The 25275-nt window shown below is 45.3% G+C and overlaps 1 protein-coding gene across 10 annotated transcripts in view; it reads right to left on the bottom strand.

Annotated features, from left to right (window-relative positions):
- Ackr2 (atypical chemokine receptor 2) overlaps positions 1-25129 on the bottom strand; it is a 57585-nt gene extending 32456 nt beyond the window's left edge. For 5 of the 10 annotated variants that reach the window (XM_076917619.1, XM_076917623.1, XM_076917621.1 and 2 more), the window contains exons 1-3: positions 24290-25129; positions 8476-8614; positions 7520-7548 (exon numbers count right to left, since the gene is read on the bottom strand). Coding sequence is in view for 4 of the 10 variants with exons in the window: in XM_076917615.1 (XP_076773730.1) it covers positions 7520-7536 (17 nt within the window). In the remaining 6 variants the exon portion in view is untranslated. Of the gene's footprint in view, positions 1-4113; positions 4246-7519; positions 7549-8475; positions 8615-8799; positions 8981-24289 lie in introns of those variants that run through there. The other 5 variants (XM_076917620.1, XM_076917616.1, XM_076917617.1 and 2 more) reach the window with 5 other exon arrangements.
- Between the last annotated feature and the right edge of the window lie 146 nt (positions 25130-25275).

The raw sequence follows: 25275 nt of genomic DNA, 5'->3' as shown, positions 1-25275 counted from the left end.
GCTTCTCAACCAGAGGCTTGGGCAAGAGATATTCATGACTCTGTGTCCTGGTAAAGGCCCCTGCCCAGCATGTCTGGATGCGCTTCTTCTGTAAGGCGATCTAAAGATTGTCAGAACCTTTCAAAATAATCTCTCTGGAGACAGCTTCCTCCTCAAGCCAGCACCAGCATGTGAAGCATTCCCTGCCCCTAGCATAGGATTTCCGGGAAACTTTTATTCTGTGGGCCACTGTTCAGTAGTCTGACAGCCAGAGGGAGGGACGCAGTTGTCCTGCTCTTGCCAGGATAGTTACAGGAAGGGCCATCTTCACAGAGTCCGGATCTGCTAGAGCACTGTTGTAGGGATTTAGGTGCCCAGAGGAACCCTGAACTAAAATGACTAAGTATTAATAAGAAAGCAGATCGGGGGTGGGGGGGAGGGGGTGGCTGGAGAGATGGCTCAGTGGTTAAGAGCACTGACTACTCTTCCAAAGGTCCTGAGTTCAATTCCCAGCAACCATCTGTAATGGGATCTGATCCGATGCCCTCTTCTGGTGTGACTGAAGATAGCTACAGTCTACTCATATACATTAAATAAATAAATAAATAAATAAATAAATATTAAAAGGAAGGAAGGAAGAGGGAAAGCAGATCAATAAGAACCTCTCAGGGGCGGGCTCAGCAGTTGAGAGTTCATTGCTCTTGCAGAGGGCCTGGGTCTGGGTCTAATTCCCAGCAGCTACATGGAGGAGCTCACAACCCTCTGTAACTCCAGCCCTGTGAGTTCTGATACACTCTTCTGGTTTCCTTGGACACCTGTATGCATGTAGTATAGAAACAGATAAGCAGGCGTGTACATGCATACATGTGCACACACAGAGAACACACAAATAACTGTTCAGGTGGAATGAAACTGCTGAAATGAGGGTTGGCAGCCAGGCTGGCGTGGCTTGCGTCCCAGGGCTGGTGACTGCTTCCACAGGTCTAGTGTCCATCTTAAGTCTTGGAAGGGCTTCAAAGCCACTTAAAGTCTGCAGATGACAACATTTTATTTAGCTGTGCTGAGGGCTATCATCTAGATGTATCTCACAGGAACGTTCACGTTTGTAAGTGCTGTGTAGTTAGTGACTTATACACACACATGTTGGGAAAACAGTCCCATATAAGTCTTTTCCAGAGGGAAAGCATTCCTGGGATATTCTCCTGATTGCAGTAGTCTCTTCCTGCCAGTAGGGGTCCCCTTCGGCTCCCCAGAAAGTAAGAATGCCTATCCTGCAGAGGAGTCCTACATAATAAAATGCCAGTCATCTCTTGCAGGATGTGCCCCTGCTTTTTCAGCACTGAAGAACTGGTTAAACACAAAGCCAGGTGCACAGCAAGAATTTTTTTTTTCACACACCTCTTTACCCAGACTTTCTCAAGAGAGTACTGGGCTTGGATGGGCAGGGAGAGGAAGAGAGAACCTGCTGGAACAGCGCCCTCTCATAGAGGCTGTGCAGAGAAGGAAGGTGTGGGTGTCTAGGCAGCCTCTCACACCAAGGCCTACTAAGCTGTTCGCAGGTTAGGAGACAGTTAAGTGGCAGGGATGGTCACAGTGCTGCTACATTATTACATTATAGGATAGTTGTTTCTGAGAAGCAGATTGTCTTCTTAATGCTTTAACCAAAAAAAAAGAAAAAGAAAAGAAGAAGAAAAAGCTTCTCTGACAACCCCAATAGGCCGAGCACATAACAAAAGTCTCCAGGGTTTTTGTGCTGAGAATAACTATCTAGGTCTGAACACCAAGGCCTAAGGCACCCTGCTCTCTCCCTGGAAACCTGCTGACTGTGCTGGCCAGGGAATCAGGCAGGCAGATAGTCTTCACTCTCAATGACCCTTTACACTCCAACATAAAAAGTCCTGGAGAGACTGGGATAAAAGGGACATACCTCAACAAACTGAGGTGATTTGTAGCAAGCCCACAGCCAATATCCACCTAAATGGAAAGAAACTCAAAGCATGCCCACTAAAATCAGGGACAAGACAAGGTTGCCCCCTCTCTCCATACCTATTCAGTATAGTACTTGAAGTCTCAGCTAGAGCAACAAGACAACTGAAGGAGATCAAGGGGATGCAAACAGGAGGGGAAGAAGTTAAAAGTATCTTTATTTGAAAATGGTTGTATCCATAAGTGACCCTAAAAATTCCACCAGGAAATTCCTAATAAACTCTTTCTGCAAAGTGGCAAGGCACAAAATTAATATGCAAAAATCAGTAGACTTTGCTAGGTGGCGGTGGCACATACCTTTAATCCCAGAACCTGGGAGGCAGAAGCAGGTGGATCTCTGTGAGTTTGAGGCCAGCCTGGTTTACAGAGCAAGTTCTAGGACAGTGAGGGCTACACAGAGAGACCCTGTCTCAAAACCCAAGTGTGTAAGTGGGAGTGGGGGTGGGGGTGCAGGTGGGGGTGGGGAGAGTGGGGGTGAATAAGTAGATTTCCTGTATACAAATGACAAATCGGTTGAGAAAGAAATCAAGGAAACAATACCTTTCACAATACCAAAACAAAACAAAAAAAAACAAAAAAAAAAAACCTTGTGTGATAAAAATCTTTAAGACATTGATGAAAGAAATTGAAGAAGCTATCAGAAGATGGAACGCTCTCCCATGCACACACATCAATAAGATTAATAAAGTAAAAACACCCATTTTGCCACACCAACATATACGTCCAATGTAACTTCCAACAAAATCCAACACGATTCTTCACACACACTTGAAATGACAACTCTCAGCTTTATATGAAAACACACACACACACACACACCATGATGGCTAAAACAATCCTGAGTAATAAAAGAACCATTGGAGGCAGCATCACTGTTCCCATTCTCAAACTGTTCTACAGAGCTACAGTAATAAGAACAGCATGGCACTGGGGTAAAAACAGACATGTTGATCAATGAAATTGAATTAAAGACCCAGACATACATTCACACACACCCATGGACATCTGATTTTTTATGAAAAAAAAAAAAAAGCCAGAAATACACACTGGGAAAAAAAAGACAATATCTTCAACAAATGGTGCTGGTCAAACTGGATGCAAACAGATCCAAACTTATCACTCTACACAAAACTCGACGCTAAATGGATTAAAGATCTCAACATAATGTCAGATACCCTGAACCTGATCAAAGAGAATGGGTGTGGAATAGGCTAAAGCTTGTTGGCATAGGAAACGACTCTCTGAACAGAACAGCAATAGCACCGGCACTAAGACCTGGGATTAATTAATAAATGGGAACACATGACCAGAAAAGCTTCTAGATAGCAAAGGACACCATCATTCATACAAAGTGACAGGCTACAGAATGGGGAAAAAATACCAACTACACATCATTTAGAGAGCTAAAATCTAAAATATATTAAGAACTTTAAAAATGGGCTTCAAGAAAACAAATAAGCCAATTGAAAGATCAGACACAGGTCTCAAAAGAAGAAACACAAATGGCTGAGAAGCACTTAAAGAAATGTTCAGCATCCCCAGTCATCAGGGAAATGCAAATCAAAAGGACTTTGAGATTTCATCTTTGTACTGGCTGGTTTTGTGTATCAACTTGATACAAGCTGGAGTTATCACAGAGAAAGGAGCTTCAGTTGAAGAAATGCCTCCATGAAATCCTCCATGAGATCCAACTGCAAGGCATTTTTTCAATTAGTGATCAAGGGAGGAGGGCCCACTGTGGGTGGAGCCATCCCTGGGCTGGTAGTCCTGGGTAAGAAAGAAAGCTGAGCAAGGCAGGGGAAGCAAGCCAGTAACATCCCTCCATGTTACTGCATCAGCTCCTGATTTCTGACCTGCTTGAGTTCCAGTCCTGACTTCTCTGGTGGTGAACAGCAATGTGGAAGTGTAAGCTGAAAAAACCCTTTCCTCCCCAACTTGCTTCTTGGTCATGATGTTTTGTGCAGAAATAGAAACTCTGACTAAGACAATCTTAAACCACTTAGAATAGTCCAGATCAATCAAATGACAGCTCATTCTAGTGAGGATGTGAGGTTAGGTAAGTTTATCTATTCCTGATGGGGGTACAAACTTGTACAGCCACTAGAGAACAAGTATGACAGTTCCCCAGAAAGCTGGGAATAAACCTACCTCAAGATCCAGCTCTACCGCTCTAGGGCATATACCCAGAGGACATTACATCACACTGCAGAGACTTCCTCCTCAACCATGTTCACTGCTGCTCTATTCATAATGGCCAGAAATCGGAAACAGACTAAATATCTGTCAATGGGTGAATGGATAAAGAAAATGAGGTACATTTATTCAATGGAATATTATTCAGCTGTTTAAAAAAATGAAATCATAAAGTTTGTGGGTAAATGGATAGAGCTGGAAAGAAAGCAGACACCCTGTGTGAGATAACCCAGACTCCAAAAGACAAACGTGGGATATACTCACCTTTATGTGGATGTCAGCTGTTAAGCATTCAATAAGCAAGCTACAATCTGTATAACCAGAGTTAGGTATAGCACAAGGGGCTGGCAGGAGGGGTGATCCCCCTAGGAAGGGGAAATAGAATAGTTATGACTGAACAGGGGTTGGAGGATTAGAATGGAAGCTCAAATTAGGGGTGGAAGAGGGCATATGGAAGGACAGCTAACTAAGGGCCATATAGAAACCTGAATACAGTACCAGCTCCCTAAAACATAAACATATATGAAGGTGATCTGTTGGACCTAAAGATCCAAAACCAGGGGGATACGGTCCCACAGAAACACCCACATACGGGACTCGCTGCAATAACATGAGGTTTATTGATAATGATAACCAGTGCACGGGGGTTCTCTTGCATGCAGGCAAGAAGAACCCCGAACTAAAGTTAAGGGCAGTTTATATACCATTCTCGCAGAATTCACAAAGGCAGTTATACAATTACCTCTTAAACAATGACCACAGAGGCTAAACTCCAACAGCATTCCCAGGCCGGGTTTCTAAGTAACTCAAATTTGCACCTTATCTTTACAACCAGGAGGGTCAGCTTAAGTGGCTTCTGTTTACCCAGGTGTACTGTGTTGAGGGCTCATCTCTGTCATAAACTCTTATCTTGGGCCCTTCTTCCTGGAATGTTTGTTTGAGTCTTTGGAATGTGCTTCTCCTAGGATGTGCCTCGGGGCAGCTAATAAATCCAAAACTCAGACTTAAGGATCTTTTAATTTTAAGTTCAAGCTGAGACCTAGAATTCTTACAATCAAGCTGAGATCTGAAATTACATTCTTACAGATCTAAACGGAATCATCAAACAACAGGGGATACAAAGCCCCGACTGGACATCTCTCTCATCACCAAATGAAGCTTCCAACTCTGAGAATGGGTTACGTCTAATTGAGTGGTTGGCCAGCGGGGCCCTAAGGGAAGCCACAAACAATCCAGTTTACTGCCAAGGCTGTTCATAGCTCTCCACAAGCTGATGGCAGGGCCCTGTTGATGAAGACAGCACCTACCATCTTACTGAGCATAGAGAAATCAAGCTGGTAGCTACCTAGAGCCTTTACTGACTAGTGTTCATGTTACTAGAATGTACTGTGTAGGGTACCAGAAAAGAACAGCAAATCAACCCAACGATAAATCCTGTGGTCTACAACAGTGACCTGTCTGCAAGCTGCACTGAAACAAGAGTGGTCCAGAGCTTGTGGGAGTAACCAGCCACTATCTGATTGGATATAAGGTCCGCTCCAGAGTAACCAGCCACTGATTGGATGTAAGGCCCGCTCCATGGGATGGAACTTGTCTTAGGGTTTCATTGCTGAGAAGAGACACCATGACCAAGGCAACTCTCATAAAAGACAACATAAAATTGGGGCCCTCTTACAGGTTCAGAAGTTCAGTCCATTGCCAACATGGCAGGATGCATGGCGGCATCCAGGCAGACATGGTGCAGGAAAAGGAGACAAGAGTTCTACATCTTTTTGTTTTGTTTTGTTTTGTTTTGTTTTTGAGACAAGGCAGTCAGGAGAAGACTGGTTTCTAGGAGGCTTGGGGGAGGGTCTCAAAGCTCCCTCCCTCCCCCAAAGTGATACACTTCCTCCAACAAGGTTACACCCACTCCAACAAGGCCACACCTCCTAACAGTGCCAATAATCCCTGGCTAAGTATATTCAAACCACCATAGAACATGTCCCTGACAGTGCTCAGGTGGCCAAGTACCTGAGAAAACCAAACACTACTATTCTGCTCAAGGAATTTAGCAATAAAATATACTCATAGATCAGTGCCTTGCTCAGCCATCATCAGAGACTTCCTCTTGCAGCAGATGGGAACAAACACAGAGAAGTAGAACATAACAGAAAAAGAGGACTTGGAACATGCAGCCCTAAATGGACTGTCTCTATCAAATCCCTCCCCTCAGGGCTCAGGGAACCCTGAAAAAGAAGGATTCAAACAATTCCACGAGCCAGAGGGGATAAAGGACACCAAGGAAGCAAGGTTCTCTAAACCCAGCAGGACTGACAGACATATGAACTCAGAGACTATGGTAGCATGCACAAGGCCTGCAGGGTTCTGGGCCAGGTATGTGAACAGGGAAGTAGACGAAAGCCCCCATGCCTACCCCAGATTCTACCTCCAACTGATAACCACTCACAAATGAAAAGTTAGTTTTCTCCAACAGGGTCTCACTGTAGAAACACAAACCACTCTTAAAAAGCAGCCTTGTGCCCAATGGTAAATGGAAATTGCAAAATGAACTCAGTTGCATTTGAGGGTTCTTTGTGGTCTCATAATGCTTTGTCAGAATATTTTTTAAACCTTCTTTCAGGTCCTGTGTGTGTGTGTGTGTGTGTGTGTGTGTGTGTGTGTGTATATACAGTTTCTGATTTTGTGTTTTTATGGGACTTCCATGTGTGACGGTGCATGTCTCTGTTTTTCCTGTGCTTTCCCAATATGGCTTGTTATTATTATTATTATTATTATTATTATTATTATTATTATTATTGATGGCTTCTTTATCATCATCATCATTATAGATGTTTGTATTCTAAGGAGAGAGAAAGAAGGGTGTGGATTTGGGTGGATCAGGAGGAGGATCTGGGAGGAGTTGAGGGAAGGGAAAAACCACAATCAGAATATATTATTTGAAAAAAATCTAGTTTCAGTTTTTTAAAAATGTAAATCTAAACTGCTTAGAAATTTCAAATCATAGTTAAAATCTGTCATTCTATTAGAATGACAAATATGTCCCCCATGACAAATACATGCAAAGTCCTTTCTCTATACATCAAACATGCTAAGTCCTTTCTCTATACATCAAACATGCGAAGTCCTTTCTTTATACATGCAAAAATACAAAACTAATGGGTTTCTCTCCTTAGGCACTACAGGATGACTCTTTCTTTCATGGCTTAAACATTTCCAGAAATTACAGTCCATAGTCTCAAGACTGTTTCAGAAAACCAAAGTTTTGAGTCAGTTTTGGTACATTAACCCCAAATTAAACAGAATAAGAAACCAAACATTTGAAATTCACGGACTTTGGAGAGATTGGAGTTCCCTTACTCACCCAGGTCGGAGCATCATTGGAAGGTCCACCTAGCCCAAGAGAAACAGAGTACAGTGATTTTGATGAGCCTGCAAAGGGGAGTGTAAGAAAGTCCAGACACCCCAAGCAATGCACTGAAGGATCAGTATCTGATACTCTCCTGAAGCAGCAAAGCCTTCTTAGAGGAAAGGTGATCCAGATCATGGACACAGCATCACCAATAACAAAGGAGAGGACACATAGGCAGACATTATAGCAATTATAGGTGGGGCTCCTCTTGGGGTGCTGCTGTCCCAGGCTGTGCATACTAAATTTGGGGGAATGCAGAGAGTTTTGTTTGTTTGCTTGGTTGGTTTTGTTTGTTTCTGAGACAGGGTTTATCTGTGTACCTCTAGCTGTCCTGGAACTTGCTCTGTTCGCCAGGCTGGCGTCAAACCCACAGAGATCAGCCTGCCTCTGCCTCTGTCTCCCAGGTGCTGGGATTAAAGGTGTGTGTCACTGATGTCCAGCCAGAGACCATATTAAAGTGAGATTTGCTACTTTTAAGGGCTTCAGTGCAGAAGGCAGACAGGCACTGCTCATCAGTCACGTGCTAGAGCTCTGACCTTCCATAATTTACTAAAGAAAGGGTCATATGTCCTTTAATACAGACATGTAACAAGAGCCCCTCTCTGTAACTGCCATATACTCAGACATTAGACCCCTTGAGACATTTAGCAGAAAAGGCCTCATTATATCCACAGGAGAGAGAAAAATGGACCCTGAAGTAAATTAGTCAATGCTACAAAGGGTATTTGAAAGCAGATGCTGAAAATTCAAATTTAAAAGCAAGTTCTGATATTTGTTTAGTAAAATGTCAGTGTCCTTTAACAATCTTAGTGTCTGTGAGTTCAAAGCACCAGTCTTATGTTAACTTTTAGGCACTGGGGCGTGAGCTCTGGGCCTGGTGTGTGCTAAGCAAGCTTTCTGCCACTGACCTGCAACCTCGGGACAGAACTCTAGTCTGAGACCAGAGCACAGCCATTGTTTCTCCTGCCTCTCTGGGAGTTCCCAGGGCACTCTGCCAACACCTCCAGTTCCCCCATGTTCTGCTCTGTATCCCTTCTTCCTCTCAATCTGTAAAATAAAGAAATAAAAAGAACAAAGCCTTGGGGCATGCAGAAGGCTGGAGGTCAAGAGGTCTTTCTCCTGACCACAATCCTCACACCGAAGCAAAACAGCTCCTCTCCCTGGGTTTCAGGATCCCCTCAAGTAAAACTAAGGACACTTCAGCCCTAGAGCCTTGTGACAATAATACTTACTAACCACATGACAGGCTCCTAGGAGATGAAACCTCTGGGCATCTCTTCGCAAAAGTTTTCTGAATTGAAAACAAATCAAAACAAAACAAAACTGAGCAACAATGTTGCTCTTTCTCGGCTTCCTAATCCCAGATACACCGGGACCACAGCCTTGCTTTCCTGCTGCCAAGCCTTCCCTGACAGGAAGGATATACTCCAAACTATGACCTCAAACAAATGAGAAAAGAAGGAATGAACAGAAGAGAGCTAGCTGGTGCCATGGGAATGGGGTGGGGGTGGGGGTGGAGGAAGGAGGTAAGGAACAGGAGCTAGCAAGCTGGTGTGGTGGGGACTGAGGGGGGAAGGGAAGAGAGTAAGGCACATGATCTCACTTGGCCTCCAAGTTGGGCACAGGTGACTATGGCTCACACTGCCCATCCCACAATACCCACAATAATGGCTAACCTCTCCCCTGACTTCCTTGGGAAGAGAATTTCTGAGAACTCCTGGGTAATTGCCTTAGTCACCAGTTTAACAGGGGCTATTGTACAGAAAGTTACATGGATAACCTATTTGCACCCAGTGAGCTAATCATCTGTTTTGAAAGCTGACACACCCATGTGAATTTGGCCAATTTTCTTGAGCTTTGACTTCTTCCAAAGTCCAGCTCTGCCACTGCCTTGATAGTACACATGGGTGAATGTGTGCCTGACTCTTCCAGGCCTCTGTGGCCTCTCACTGACCCTTCTGCCTCTCCTTCTGTCCACCCAAAGCCTACCCATTCTTTTAACCCACTCAAGCCCGTCCTGTCCCTGGAGACCTACTCTGAGCTATCTCTAATGCTGACTCCTGATCTCAAGCGACATCATACTCTCCCTGGAACATTCTCTCCTCAGCTGGCTGCCAATAAGTGTAACCATGATGCTAATAGTAAAGTCCACTCACATCAACCACATTATAGGCTCTGTGTGCCATTAATCATATTATCCTCTTTATTGGGTTGTGACACTAAGCATGCAGGACTTGTGCTTCATAATAAAATCCATCTGCAGTGTTACCGAGAACAGGTGATGTTTTCAACATCCTGTACACCTAATAAGAGACCTCAGGGGACTCCCTCGGGTAGCCCAGGCACACAGTCTTTGTCCTGAATTAGAGGTCAAGTGTTAAGTTGGCTTGTGGGATGTGCCTACCTCTCTACTTCCTGCCTCCAACACTCAGAGCATCTGCATAACCAACTTGCTATCTATGAGAACAGGAAGTCTCAGAAATAATGCCTTTTGCCAGGAGTGGGTGTCACATACCTGTAATCCCAGCATTCAGGAGGCTGAGGCAGGAAAATCTTGAGTTTGAGGCCAATATGGGCTACAGGGCAATACTTTGGCTCAAAAAGAAAAGGAAAACAATGAGGGGGGGGAGGGAAGGAAGAGGAGAAGGAGGAGGAGAAGAAAGGGGAGGAGGAGGAAGGGGAAGAAGAAGAAGAAGAAGAAGAAGAAGAAGAAGAAGAGGAGGAGGAGGAGGAGGAGGAGGAGGAGGAGGAGGAGGAGGAGGAGGAGGAGGAGGAGGAGGAGGAGGAGACAGTTCCATTTGCCTCGTCCAGAAGAGGTCCTTAGAGCCCACTGGGCTGGACAGTCCTTATCTGAAAGCAAAGTGTAACCCCCGCCTCCTCTGATGTGCCTCAGGAAGATTAGCGTTTATGGCTGGAGTGATTTCCTGTCCCTTTTAACTTGATATGTTTTCTTTGCAGCAAACATTTTCTTTTATGGGGACGATGTGGGTGTTCGGTGGCTGCTGGGCAATTCACCTTTCCCTCACTGCCCAAGGCTGGCACACATCACGTCCCGATGGTGAGTTCTGGGCCCTCTCTTTGTGCAGCAGAGTGCCCGAGCACAAGGCAATGAGCAGCAATGACTCATGGGTAGGAACCGAGACTCCTGCAGCTGCTTCCAACCTCACAGCTCTGTGGGTTCCCTTCCCAGGCCTACGGAGGAGGGACAAAGGAAACAAGCCCCAACTCCCATTGGTCAGCTCCTGCCTTGAGAGCTTCCAGAACAGATATCTTCTCTTAACTGAACCGTAGGTTCCATAGCACCTAGAGGTATCTGGCCTCTGTTCCAGTCTCTGTGGTGTTTAGACCAACTCAATAGTCTCTTGCATCTGTCAGCTGGGATGTAAACAGAAGGCTGGAGGTGACCTGAGGTGACATCGTCTGCTAAGGAAAGGGATGTGTCTACATACAAGATCTCAGCCTATGGATCCCAAGGCACATAGAGCACACTCTCCAGGAATGGTAGTAGACATCTTAGCACTGGTGGACTGTCTCTAAGCAACATCCCAGCTTCTGGAGAAAACATCAGTCCAGTTTCCCTGCCTTAGACCTGACAAGGCAGCAGGCCAAGGTCACTAGCTCATCTTAATTTGCTGTTGTTTTGAGACCTGAAATCCTCAGAACTCTCTCCTGCTCACCATGAAGCAGGGTAGAAGGACCCAGAATGTGATCTGCTCTGGTCAGATCTTCCCTCTTTTCTAATCTTCTTCCCGGGCGCAGGTTCCTCTCCCAGCAAAGGCATCAGCACAGGGAGAGTCACTGAGGGCCACCAATTTGGGTGAAGTATCTGTTTGCATAATCCACTTTTCTCTTAGAGCTGTAAAAGCAATTGCCCATTTATCTCTGGGAAAGGAGGACCATTACTGCAATTTGGATCTAATTTAAATGTCAGCTCCATTTGCCAGCCCTCAATTCATTAAGCTGTCAAGGCAAACAGATGGTGCCTCTAATGAGTGAGGGCAGGACAGCTAGGAGAGCATGGAGATCAGTCAATAAAAGCCTATTTGCACAGCCATCGACAGTAGCTACCTCCTAAAAGAGGCACCTCATCCAGGTCAGCAGATCATAACCAGCCCTGGAAGCCTTGTTGAGTGAGATGGGAGCCGTTGGCATTCTAGGTAGACTGAGGTGGCAGTGGGTGATCATGGGGGTTCAAACCCAATGCAGGTTGGGTGTGGTGGCACACACCTATAATTCCAGCACTTCAGAGGTCAAGGCAGAAGGCCTGGTAGGTCAAGGTCAGCCTCGCCTGAAAGGAAAAATTCTACTGTAACTACAGGAGCTGACAGGGTGACCAGTGTCACCTCATGCAGCCGCTCACCCCTGCAGTCAGCCTGGAGTCACTCAGCTTGGTTTTCAGGGTTTGATGGAGCTTCTGTGTGCAGGATACCAACAGACCCGAGTGACAGAAACACAGAGACAGTAACAGTTGTCTTAGGGCTTATACTACCCTCATCTGGTATCAGTCCTGGTGCAGGTTCCAGCCAGGAAACCGGGGAGCAAACCTGTTCTGTTCCTTTCTTCAGGAAGTGCTGTCTTCCTGAAGACTTCACTAAGTCCTCTGCTTCCAGAGATGGGGGCTCTTAGTGCAGTGTATTCTCACTCCCGTGCAAATGCAATTATAAAAATAAGCCAATCTTTCCAGCTACGTTTATTAACTTGCAAGCTTTATCAACTAAAATGTCAACATATAACCCATCTACAGCTAAATATTTAAAAAGAAAACTCTTTTGACTTGCTGCCGCTGGGAAAATAAAGAAAATATGTCATGAGCGTGTAAGATTGCATACACTTTTATGGCACTGAAGTGAGTGTGTGGTGTCAGAGTGCACTCACTTTCACAGTAGTGGCTGTTGAATGAGCTCTGTGGGCCACGTGCTCTACAACTGAGCTACAACCCAGCCCACCCTCCCAGATGCATTTCAGTTTTAAAAGACTTCGTCACTAGTGTGTACATATTTGTGCATATGTGACAGGAGTGGGCACACATGCCAAGGCACACAAGTAGAGGTCAGGAGGCAACTCTGTGCGGTTGTTACTACTTCTCCCACTTGTACAGTGGCTGGGAGATCTAACTTGGGTTGATAGGTTTTCGTGGTCTCAATGGCACGCTAAGACCCCGTTTCAAAAGTTAAGTGTCAGGGAGGCCTTGAACTTGCTTCCTCCCTGACTCAACCTCACAAGAAGCCAATATTATAGACTGCATGCCCAGTCCAAAGAACAGTTACATGAAGTGGATGTGCAGGTGCTGCTAACCAAAACCTAGATGTTTCCAAAGCCAGTAAAAGAAGCAAAAAACCTTCAGCTTAAAAATAGACCGCACTACAGTCTCATGCCTACGCTGTGACTACTAACTCCAGAGAACCAACAGACTGTGCAATCTGTGGTGAAGTCAGGGGGCTGAGGCAGGAGGATCACAACTTACAGCAATTAAGAAAAAATGGTCAGGTCAGAAGGAACTGGGGAGAAGATGACAAAAAGTGTTTCATGATGCCCATGTGATGGGAGAGTTCAGAGTATGCCCGAGAGTCTGGGGGACATCCACTGAGTGAGGTTTTTCACCCTTACAGGTTCAGCCATTTGACGGGCACAGAAAGCTGGCTGGGTGAAGTGAGCCAGTGGAGGAGGGTAAGGATGATGTCAACACCTTTCTCCCCCTCCGAAGTTTGAGAGAAAAACAGAATATCATCAAAAGATGATTCAGACAGGTATGAAGTGGTTATCCCAGCACCTGGGAGACTTAAACAGATTGCCAAGAGTTTGGGGCCCGCCTGCAGTAAAGAGATTGATTGTATCTCAGAATAATAATAAGAGAAACTGGAAAGCAGCACCTCAGAAGCACTTGCTGCTCTTCCAGAGAACTGGAATTTAGTCCCCAGCACCCACTCCATGTGGCTCACAACTAACTACAACTCCAGCTCCAGGGGATCTGATACCACTGGCTTCCTTGGGCACCTGCACTCAAGTGTCCATACACACACACACACACACACACACACACACACAGAGAGAGAGAGAGAGAGAGAGAGAGAGAGAGAGACAGAGACAGAGAGACAGAGACAGACAGAGACAGAGACAGACAGAGACACAAAGAAGGACTGAGAGAGACCGAGAGATACACACATGCACCTAATTAAAAATAATCTTTAACAATTGCAATTCCGTCCTCTGCTGGTTAATCTTCATGGTCAACTTGACTGGATTTAGAATGGCCTCAGAGCTTAGGGAGGCACCCTCTAGGTATATCTGTGAGGATGTTTCCAGGGAAGATTAACTGACGTGAATGAGCGCTACCACCTCAGAAGCTGGGGGGTCTGGAAAGAATAAAAGAGAGAGGAGAAAACCAGCAGTGTGGGAATTCACCTTCTCTCTCTTTCCTGGTTCTCTGTGGTGTGGAGCCATGTGCTCAGATAGGCAAACCCTCTGTAACTGTGAACCAAAGTCAGCCCTCTTCCCTCCTCCTTCCTCCTTCCTCAGTCCTCCCTCCACATGACTCTGTTGAGCATTTTGTCACAGTGACGCAAAAGTAATCAATACACATCCAAGGTCTGCTCTTGGTGTCTTAAAGTGAAGTCACTTAGGTCACATAATTTAATCTTATGAGGTACTCCTTGAAAAAAACTGTTTGTGCATATCTCTCTCTCTCTCTCTCTCTCTCTCTCTCTCTCTCTCTCTCTCTCTCTCTCTCTCTCTCTCTCTGTGTGTGTGTGTGTGTGTGTGTGTGTGTGTGTGTGTGTGTGTGTGTGTGTGAAGGTGTACTGACCCATGCAAGCAAGCGTGAAGGCCAGAGGCTAATGTCAGGTTGTCTTCTCAGTTGTGCCCCACTTTATGATCTGAGACTGAGCCTCTCACTAAACCTGGAACTCCAAGTCTGAGCTGGCCTGGCTGGATCTGCCAGTCTGCATCCTCTCCAGCATAATGTTGACGTGCAGATACGTGCTACTGTGCGGATGGTACGTGCCTGCCCAGCCTTCCTACAGTGGGGACTGGGGATCTGAGATTAAGTCCTCATGCTGACACAGCAAGCACTTCACCTGCTGAGTCATCTCTCTAGACACTGATGGATCATTATGGTAATGAGAATTTTCAGGTTCCAAGTAGGTAAGGAACTTCCTTGAAGTCGTACTCCTAACGGGAGTTCTAGCGGTCTTCAAACACACATCTTTTGAATCCATAAACCGGAGCCATGCTGCAACCGCAGCCATGCTACAGCCATGTCCATGCTGGAGCCTCGGCCATGCTGGAACTGTGGCCATGCTGGAACCGCGGCCATGCTGGAGCCTGGGTCATGCTAGAAAGTCGGCCATGCTGGCACGTCGGCCATACTGGAACCTCCGCCATGCTGGAAGGTCGGCCATGTTGGACCAACACCAAGGCTTCCCCAAGTGAACTCCAAACCCCACGTTTTTTTCTCACTGGCACTTACTTGTTAAATGCATCAGTGAATAAATCAATTCAAGACTAAAATATTTAAAGTATAATATTTTTGTTCATGGTTACATAAACACATAAATCCTGCTGCCCTTTTGGATACTAATGGAAACATTTTTTGCATGGTTGACTGAAAGCAGAGGTATAAAAATAAGAGATTATGTAAACTAGAGATGAAGTCTGCCTTTCCTTCACTTCTCGGCCTGTGTACCAAACTGCTTGTGAGCATCCTGCATTTCCGGGTTTTATGCACATCATCAGTAACCAAAAGAAAATTTAAAATGCAAAGCTCATGGAAATGAAATTGTGTATTATATTTGTAAGGTAGAACCTAAAGGAACACACACACTCACCGAAACGGGGGCAGGCAGAAACGTCACACCAGTGATTGCTTTGTACAGCACTTGTAATGCCCGACCACATTAAGATTTTGGATCATCTGACACGGGTCAGGAGCACCTATCACAGATGAGGGAGCAGAGGTACGCATGTTTCTTCCAATCATACAGCTCAGAAACAACAAAGCAAACTCAAGTCTGTGGGCCTTGTACTCTTGCACAGCGTCTCACACGAGACTGGCAGATCCAGGCTGACATTTCTTTTCCAGTCCATTTTATGCCTCTGCCAAGAACTGCAAATGTTCTCTGTTCTTGTCAACATCCTGCTTGGACACCCAGAGAAAAGACTATCCATTTTAGGAGGTGAGCCAGGGTCTCAAGTAGACCAAGCTGGTGTTCCTTAAACTTCCTGTGTAATTAAGGATGACGCTGAACTTCTGATCCTGCTGTTTTTCTACCTCTTGAGTTCTAGGATTGTGCACCACCACACCCAGTTTATGCCATGCTGGAGACTAACCCGGGACTTTGGGTATGTTAGCAAATCTACGTACTGAACTACCGTCCCAGCCCCCTGTATTTTTCAGAAAGGGACTCCATATCCCAGACTGGCCTCAAGCCTTGCTGTGTGGTTTACGGTGACTTTAAAGTCCAACTCCACAGAACTAGGATTGCAGGCGTGTACCACCTCACCCAACCCTGTCCACATTCTTCAATAATGCATCTAAGGCAAAGGCCTCCCAGCTGTGGCCGAAGTCTGCTCCCCATTCTTCTGACTCTGCTTTTATCACAGTGTTTTTCTCTCAGAGGCTCTAAGACAAAACTATGATCTCAGGGTTCCCTCTGTTCTCTGCCCAGTTTGCTCTATAAGAATTACCCTCTGGCTCTCTGCATTCCAGTCATCGAGGCTCCTTCTAAGATCTGGTCTTCCAGAGTCTCTGCTGAGAGTCCATTCAGGATAGTATGGCTGTAGAGTAGGTGACCTTTGACACTGTTCCCTGTATGGAACATCTACCTAACACTCTACCCAAAGCACTTGCAGGCTTTCTTTGTGTGTGTGTGTGTGTGTGTGTGTGTGTGTGTGTGTGTGTGTGTGTGTGTGTATGCATTGTTTCTTTTTTTTTAATTTACATTTCAGATGCCATCCCCTTTCCCCATTTCCCCTCTCTAGAAAACCCCTATCCCATGCCCCCTTTTCCTTTTTGCTTTTATACATTTTTTGAATGTTAATCAAAGGCTTTACAAGTTTGGTAATACTTACAGGCTTTCATTGCGGTATCTATAGACCCATTTCTTCAATCTACTCTGATTAAATTAGTTCCGTGAAGAGACTGAGTCAAGTGTAGAGTTAAGTACGCCTCCCCTGAACCAGCTGCATGTCTGCATTCCCAGTCACTAGGAATGGCCAGGTGCAGTTTTCTCAAAAGGGCTGGCACACACTTAAAACAAAACAACAACAACAAAAAAAAAAAACCCAAACTTTATAAAGAAGGGTGCCAAGAACAGGACAATGAAACTTTAAGAGCAAAGGGACAACTGAACTCAGAAGCCACTTTCCCTAGAACCACGTATAAGTAGCTGCTTGGAATATGAGCAGTGGGAGAATCCTGAAGGGACAAGAGTAAGGCGGGCAGGTACCTCTGTGACACCTTTCTTTTTACAAACATATAGGTGAGTTGAAATGATTTATAGCAGCCTGTAAGATGGGTCAGAGGTAAAGGTGTTTGTAGCCATGCCCAGTGTCCCAAGTCCCACCCCAGACCGCACATGGTGATAGTGGAGGGTACAGACAGGTTGTTCCCCCCCCCCACAAATACATAAATATGTTTCTAAAATTTTAATTATCTATAGTGAGGAGAGTGGGATGATATACCTTCTGGATCTCTTATCTATTACATCTGAATTATACTAGGTATCTGTCACTGTTGTAACATGGTATCGAGTCAGAGACAGCAGAACAACCCTACTGAATCTCCTAGGTCCGGGGTGTTCAGTGGCAGTGTGCCTGCTTGGCATGGGTGAAGTCCCAGATTCCATCTCTAATACTGCAGGAGGAAGCATGAAACCTCCTGAATCACAACATTGCATCCCACAGCCTAGCAGGAGAGTCATTTATTACACCAGTGTATAACAGGACCTCACACAGTCTGGCACAAACAGAAGTGGTCCCTGATCCTCACAGCGGGCTTTAGTGCAGGAGGCATTTTTCCCAGTTTGGGGGGATGACTGAGGGGCCCAGAACAAGACTGAGGTTATTCATGATACTGTGCAAACATCACTACCTCACTGTGGAACAAATTTCACATTCTGCTCCAGTCAGCTTGGAACGGCCAAGTTTAAATGGTGCCAAAAGGAACAAAATCATACTGGACCAGAGCAGCAAGTGTCTGGTTCTGTGTCTCTAGAATGGACAACACAGAAGAACTGCAGTCATGTGACATAGGCACTCTAACAGCCCTATTTAAACAGACCAAAGGTGGGCTCAGTGGTGCATGGCTGTAATCTCAGAACTTGGATGGTTGAGGCTGAAGGACTGTCTGAAATTCAAGGACAGCTCGTGATACATAGAAGTACCAGGCTACTTGTGAAACAGAACAGTCACAAATAGATAGGTAGGTAGATAAGTAGATAGATAGATAGATAGATAGATAGATAGATAGATAGATAGACAGACAGACAGACAGACAGATAGATATAGACAGACAGACAGATGATAAACCCAAAACAAGGCTACTACTGCACTTGGGGCAGCCTTTTGCTTTGTTTGTGTTTTACTTTCACTGTTTCTCTTTTGTCCCAATAGTCCTGGTGCTAAAACAACATGAAATACAAAGTTTTATTCTGCTTAACACAAACATTTCCAGCACTGTTCACATGACATACGTGTGTAACAACCACCTATTTACAACTAAAGCTGGAACCAGAAGAAGCATGGAAATTGCCAGTCCTTTCTACCAAAGCTTTGTGCTGCATAGATCTGAACATGCAACCTTGAGCTGGTTCCAGAGAGGGCTCAATTAATTACTTAAGAGTCCCCCTGTGTGTCATCTAAACCTGACACTTAAGTTCTCAAAACTGGCATTCCCATAAAAAGAAAATAAATGGATCCGACAATTTTAAAGCATTTAAAAATAACTAACACAATCTAAATCTTTAGGAAAATGTAGAATGTGTTCTCTGAAACTTTTCTTAACATTTATATTTTGTGTCTCTGACTGTATATTCCTCTAAAGTATTGAATACATGGGGAAACCTGTATCCAGTTCACAATTGTTTTAAGTGGCTGCCATAGCAAAATACAGTCTTTGTGTGTGTGGGTGCTTTGTTTGTGAACTTCATATGTAGCTAGTACCCAAAGAGGCAGAAAGAGGGCTTCATATATCCTGGAAGTGGAGTTATAGACATCTCTGAGTCACCATATGGACCTTGGGAATCAAACCCAGGTCCTTTGGAAGAGCAGCTCTCGGCAACAGAAGCATCTCTCTAGTTCTGTGAGATGAAGCCTTCTGAGAATGCTAGCTGCAGCCTGGGCTGTCACTCACTGTGCTGTACAACCCTCGGGGGAAATGACAGGGCAGTGACATATCTGGGCCTCCTTTCACAAGAGGGAGGATATGAAGTTGGCTTACCAACTACATCTTTTTAATTAAGAGCAAAAGTTTATTTCAAAGTTATTTTCTCTTTCTTTTCTTCCTTCTTCCTTCCTTTTCTTTACGTGTGTGTGGGTACGAAGGCCTTAGTACAAATGTAAAGGTCAGAAAACATCTTTGGGGAGTCCTGGAGATTGGACTCAGGCCATGGACTTGGTGGCAAGTGCTCCATGCTCTGAGCCACGTCACGATCTCCCAGTTTGATTCTTTACTCAGTGCTTTAATCAAACACCAACAAACTTGTCTAAAAGCTACATCAATTCTGTAACCAAACATCTTTGATTATTGTGTTATCTGCTGTGTGTGTGTGTGTGTGTGTGTGTGTGTGTGTGTGTGTGTGTGTGTGTGTCAGAAGGGGCCATTAGATCCACTAGAGATAGGATTATGGGTATTTGTGAACCATTTGATATGAGTGCTGAGATTCAAATTCCAATTCTCTGATAAAGCAGTATGTGCTCTGTCTTGGTCGGTGTTCTATTGCTGTGAAGAGACACTATCACCACAGCAACTCTTATAAAGGAAATAATTCCACTGGGGTTGGCGAACATTCAGAGGTTTAGTCCATTATGATCCTGGTAGGAAGCATGATGACACAAAGGCAGACGTGATACCAGAGAAGAAGCCGTTGAGAGTTCTATATCTGGATTGGTCGGCAGGCAGAGAGAGACACTGGACCTGGCTTGCACATTTGGAACCTCAAAGCCCACCCACAGTGACACACTTCCTCTAACAGGGTTACACCTACTCCAGCAAGGCCACGTATAATAGTGCCACTCCCTATGCGCCTGTCAGGCCATTTTCATTCAGACCATCTCATGCTCCTAACCACCAACCCATCTTCCCCAAAAATGTTTTTTAAAGGAGACTTAGAAGTGAGGAAATATCTGTGCATACTGCTAATTCTTTTTCTTTTTCTCAATGCTGGAGATTGAATCCAGAGCTCAACATGAACTGGGAAAACACTTCACTGTTGAGCCAAGTCTCTATTCCTTGTTTTTAGGACAGTTTGGACTAATGTAGTCCAGGCTAGCCTCCAACTTATGACTCTCTTGCTTCAGCCTCTTGGGTGCTGGGATTATGGGTTCAAGGTACCACAGTAGCTTCTTCTCATGCTTTGTCCTTCAACCCAAACTGAAAAAGCTGTTAAACATTTGGCAAAAGATAAGCCTTAGCTCAGAGTGGAGGCATATACCTTTAACCCTAGAACTGAGTTCAAGGTCAACCTAGGCTAGTGTTATAAGGCTAGGTCAGAACACAGTGAAATCTTCTCTCAAAAGACCAACAGTAACCAGATCTGGTTAAGCCCACAATACAAGTTACTCAGGAGGCCTACAAATTCACAGCCTGCCTGGGCAATTTCATGACATCCTGTCTCAAACGGGGGAGGGGGCAGGACAGGGAGAAGGGAGAACCAAGTAAGTTCTAGTTGTTTTTAAGAAGAGGGCTGTAGGTATAGCTCAGACTGCTTGTCTGCCCTGTGCAAGGCTCTGGATTCAATCCCCAATATCATACAAACACAAACACACACACACACACACACACACACACACACACACACACACACACACACACGGGGAAGACCTGCCAAGGCTGAGGCCTTGTGCTCCATCCCCAGCACTAAGATTTGAGCCTTTTTCTCACCTTTGAAATTCAAATCACTTCAAAGTAGATCTGAAAAAAGTCTTGCCAAGCAGAATCCAACAGTAGCTCAAGGAGAAAGAATTTGAGGACCAAATGTGCGTCTTCCACAGCTATACTTGCAAGGACCCTGCACACTGACTTTCCTTAAATTACCCATGTCACCCCAAAATAAAAATTCTTCCTAAATGCTTAAGAGAATGAGTTGAATATGCACAAAACTGAAATTATTTTTCTGTCTTAAAACTCAGCTGCTGCTGTAGCAGTTTTCCTAATTATGGGGGATGGGGAGGATGTCTATTTACAATCTTGAACTGTGCTATTTCCCAGATTTGAAATTTTTAATTACTAATTTTTATATTATGGGTGTTTTGCCTGCATGAATGTCTATACACCATGTATATAGTGCCCAAAGATGGTGTCAGGATTCTGGGAGCTGCAGTCACAGATTGTTGTGGACCACATGTGCACTGGGAACTGAAGCCAGGTCCTCCGCAAAAGCTCCAAGTATTCTTAATTGCTGAGCCATCTCTAGATGTCCCAGATTTTAAAACACACACACACACACACACACACACACACACACACACACACACACACACTCTCTCTCTCACTTATTTTGTGTGGAGAGGTGTAATAGTTTGTATATGCTCGGTCCAGGGAGTGGCACTACTAGAAGGTGGCCTTGTTGGAGTAGGTGTGTCACTGTGGGCGTGGGCTTTAAGACCCTCCTCCTAGCTGCCTGGAAGTCAGTATTCTGCTAGCAGCCTTCAGATGAAGATGTAGAACTCTCAGCTCCTCCTGCACCATGCCTGTCTGGATGCTGCCATGTTCCCATCTTGATGATACTGGATTGAACCTCTGAACCTGTAAGCCAGCCCTAATTAAATGTTGTCCTTTATAGGAGTTGCCTTGGTCATGGCGTCTGTTCACAGCAGTAAAACCCTAATACAGAGGGAGATATTACATGCCTCAACATATGTGTGGAAGACACAGAGCAACTTCCAGGAGTTGGCCCACCATGTGGGTCCTTAGAATCCAACTCTGGTCACTTGGCTTGACAGAGAGCTGAGCCTTTCACTGGCCCTGACTTCCTAGGTAATATACCAGCCCCATTTCTTTAAGTAATTGGTTTAATAGGTACATGTACTTTCTACACAGGCTCCAAGGAGGATGAGGTCTGCCTTGTCACACAAAAGCTACACTTTTCATGGCAGGTATGAGGATAATACTGAATAGGTTGTTTCCTTATTGGTACGCCACACACACACACACACACACACACACACACACACACACACACACACACACACACAAACAAGTGACATGTCAGGTGTGGTGGCACCCACCTGAACCCCAACAAGAACGAGGCTGGGGCAGGAATATTACAAGTTTGAGGCCAGCCTAGGCTATACAATGAGATTCTATTTTTTAAAAAATAGTAATTTTTTAAATTTGAGAAGCCCAGGGTCATTGTTAGTATGTTGTTAACTTGGGACTTCCACTCAGATCCAAAGGAGACTATATATCATTTTCTGGGAACTGGCAAGTTAGCTAAATTGTTCTGAAGTGTGCAAGTCCCTGTCAAAAATGAATATGCTTTGATTATTGTTAGTGTTGACCTTTATATTTACAGGATCAAAAGACATAATGACTTTAGGTTTATCTTCATTATTGGTCAATGAGGATAATTCTAATATTGTGAGCAAGCTAAACCATAATCACATTTATATTTTTCCACAATGTCAAGAGTTTATCAAATAACAAAAAAATCCATAAGCTATGTCCATTTCATAAGCTTCAAGGCACCAAGTAGTCTTGATTTCATTTGATAACATGACCACCAAACAATCGTTTTCTTTTATTCCATTACAATCCGTTTTATTTTGATTTAATGTGCATTGGTGTTTGCCTGCATGTATGTCTGTGTGAGGGTGTGGGATCCCCTGGAAGTGGAGTTACAGGCAGTCCTGAGCTGCCATGCAGGTTCTGGGATTTGAACCCTGGTCCTCTGGAAGAGCAGCCAGAGCTCTTAACCACAGAGCTATCTCTCCAGACCTCCATTCCAATCTTAGTTACTAATATTACTAACGCTCACGAAATTATACAGACACTAGAACTACCAAGGAAAGGGTATGATCATTATGAGTTGCAGAGAGGCCCTATTACAGGCTAAGGCAGAGAGCTGACAAGCATGTGGTATCACTACAGACGGCTAGGCATCAAGGAGTCATCGAAGAGCTATTCAGGATACGGGGCTGTCTAGGTTTACAGTGATTCTAGACAACTATATAGTTCTAGTGGGCAAGTCAGGCAGGGTGATGTGCTCAGCTGAAGCCCCTGAAACAGAACCAGGAGTCCATACAGTGGCAAACACACAGAATGACAGGCCAGATGCCAGAGCAAGATCCTCTTGCTTTTGAGCCTGTTGACTTCAAACCTGCACTTCTCCTTCAGACTCCCAAGTTCTGGGGTTATAGGTGTCACCACGCCCAGCACTGCCTCTTTTCATGACTCATCATTCTTTGGTCTAGTGTGTTTGCTAAGCTTATGGGCCTGGTTTCTCTGATACAACTTTGTTATGGCCCAGTGTTCTGATTTAATTTGATGACTTCAGAAAACGGTGCTTTTTCATTTGTGTAAATACGTCCATGCCTTGTGGCTTGTGTGGCACAGCTCGATGTTCTTTGTGATAAGCTGTGTGTCCAACATCTGGTGGCTATCTACTTACCCAGGTAAGTGCCCTGCCTTAGCAAGAGCTCTTAGAAATGAAACAAAGTGTTGATGAATAAAACAGAGTCACTCTGGGCAAGGCTCAGCCTCAAAGCTCCCGTTCCACATCAAGGGCAGAAACTCAGAGCAGGGCACTGCCGATCTCCTACAGAGCTTTCTCTCGTCTACCACCGACTGCTACTCAGCAAAGCTGTGTTCAGCACACCCATACAAAGAACATGCCAACAAGGACACAGCACTGCCACGTATCCAAGGAAACCATGGAAGGCTTTATTTTATTTTTGTTTTTTGAGACAGGGTTTCTCTGTGTAGCCCTGGCTCTCCCGGAACATGCTCTCTAGACCAGGATGGACTTGAACTCTGAGAGCTGCTTGCCTCTATCTCTTTTAATCGCTAGGATTAAAAGCGTGCACCATCATGAAAGTTTTATTTTAAAAAATTATTTTATGTGTACCTTGCTGGCATGAATACATGCATGTGTATCATATATACATGCCTGTAGCCTGAAACAGTCTAAAGAGAGTATTGGTTCTACTGAGTTATGGATGGTTGGAAGCCACCCGATGGGTGTCAGGAACTGAACCTGGATCCTCTGCAAGAAGAGTTACAAGTACCCTTAACCACTGGGACAACTCTCCAGCCACAAGGTATGGAGTTTTTATCATGTATAGCATGAAATGTTTCCTACCTATGACTTAACTCAATTTTAACCTGAGTTGGATCCCTCGGACCTGTGGGCAAAGGAGACAACAGGTGCCTTCAAGTTGTCCTCTGACCTCCACGTATTTGCCATGTGCCCCTCCTCACAGTAAATAAAATGGTAATACAAAATTTTAATATTCAGTCATGACATCTATTTGTAGTTATTGGAGGGTGGCTCATAAGATAACACCAACCTTCAGGAAATTCAAGAAATATATTGAAGGCCCAAGAAGATGGTTCACTGGGTAAGGGTCGCCAAATTCCACAGTCAAGAGTTCTGGCCTCAGGATCCAGACAGTAGGAGGCTAAGGTTGTCCTCTGACCTCAGCAAATGCTCAAACAAGTGACTGTAATAAAATTAGTTTAAAAAGAAAATTTGAGGTATGGGGAAGTTAGAAAGTTAGAAGATTCACCAAGTTTCTTCTTGCCAGTTGATAGAATCGGTTAAAGGGGGGCGGGTAGGGAGGAGAAGCCGCCCTCTGCAGAGCTGCCTCAGGCCAGGCAAGGGGTGAGCAGGCTAGACAAGATGGAATCTTTTCTTTTGTCCGTGGTTGGTGCTCTATTCGGGATGAGGAGACGATTGTTCCTCTTGGTGAAGTTCATTCAACGTTGAGTACCTACCAGTAGCCTAGTCTCTCAACAGGCCGCCATGTTCTGCTATGCTGAGAGATTTAACTTGGACAGAGAACGTCCCATAGCCTGGCTGTCGGGTGTTCGCCATCTCTGGAGTCCAAGCGAAGCCCCGCCCCGGAAGCTGGCTGACCCTCAGACTCCTCCCCAGGCCCGGGCGAGGTCACCACCAGGGAGAGACCCAGAGGAGCCCCGACACCGCATGCTCCCGCTCCGGCGGGCCGCTCGGCTCACCTAAGCCGGGCTTGCCTGCGCGTGCGCGGCGTTAGGGGAGCTCGGCGAACAGGTCCCGAGAACCTCGAGGCAACCGGAGGCAGGAGCCAGCGGCTGCCAGGCGGCACGGCGCCAGCGCTGCCGCCCAGGCCTCACGTCGGCCACGAACTAAGCGCGCCGCCACGGACCGGGAAGCCCCGGCGCCCCAACCAATGGGCGCCGCGCTGCGGGCGACCACGCCCACCGCCCCCTCGCACGTAAAGGGAGTCAGGGCCGGGGCGCTCCGGCTGCTGGCTTCTGATTGGCTGGGGCAAGCAGTGGCCGCAGCGGGCGAAGC

The sequence above is a fragment of the Arvicanthis niloticus genome, chromosome 21 (assembly GCF_011762505.2).
Source record: "Arvicanthis niloticus isolate mArvNil1 chromosome 21, mArvNil1.pat.X, whole genome shotgun sequence".
In the NCBI taxonomy this organism is placed as follows: domain Eukaryota; kingdom Metazoa; phylum Chordata; class Mammalia; order Rodentia; family Muridae; genus Arvicanthis; species Arvicanthis niloticus.
This window is presented reverse-complemented; position numbering and strand designations above follow the sequence as displayed.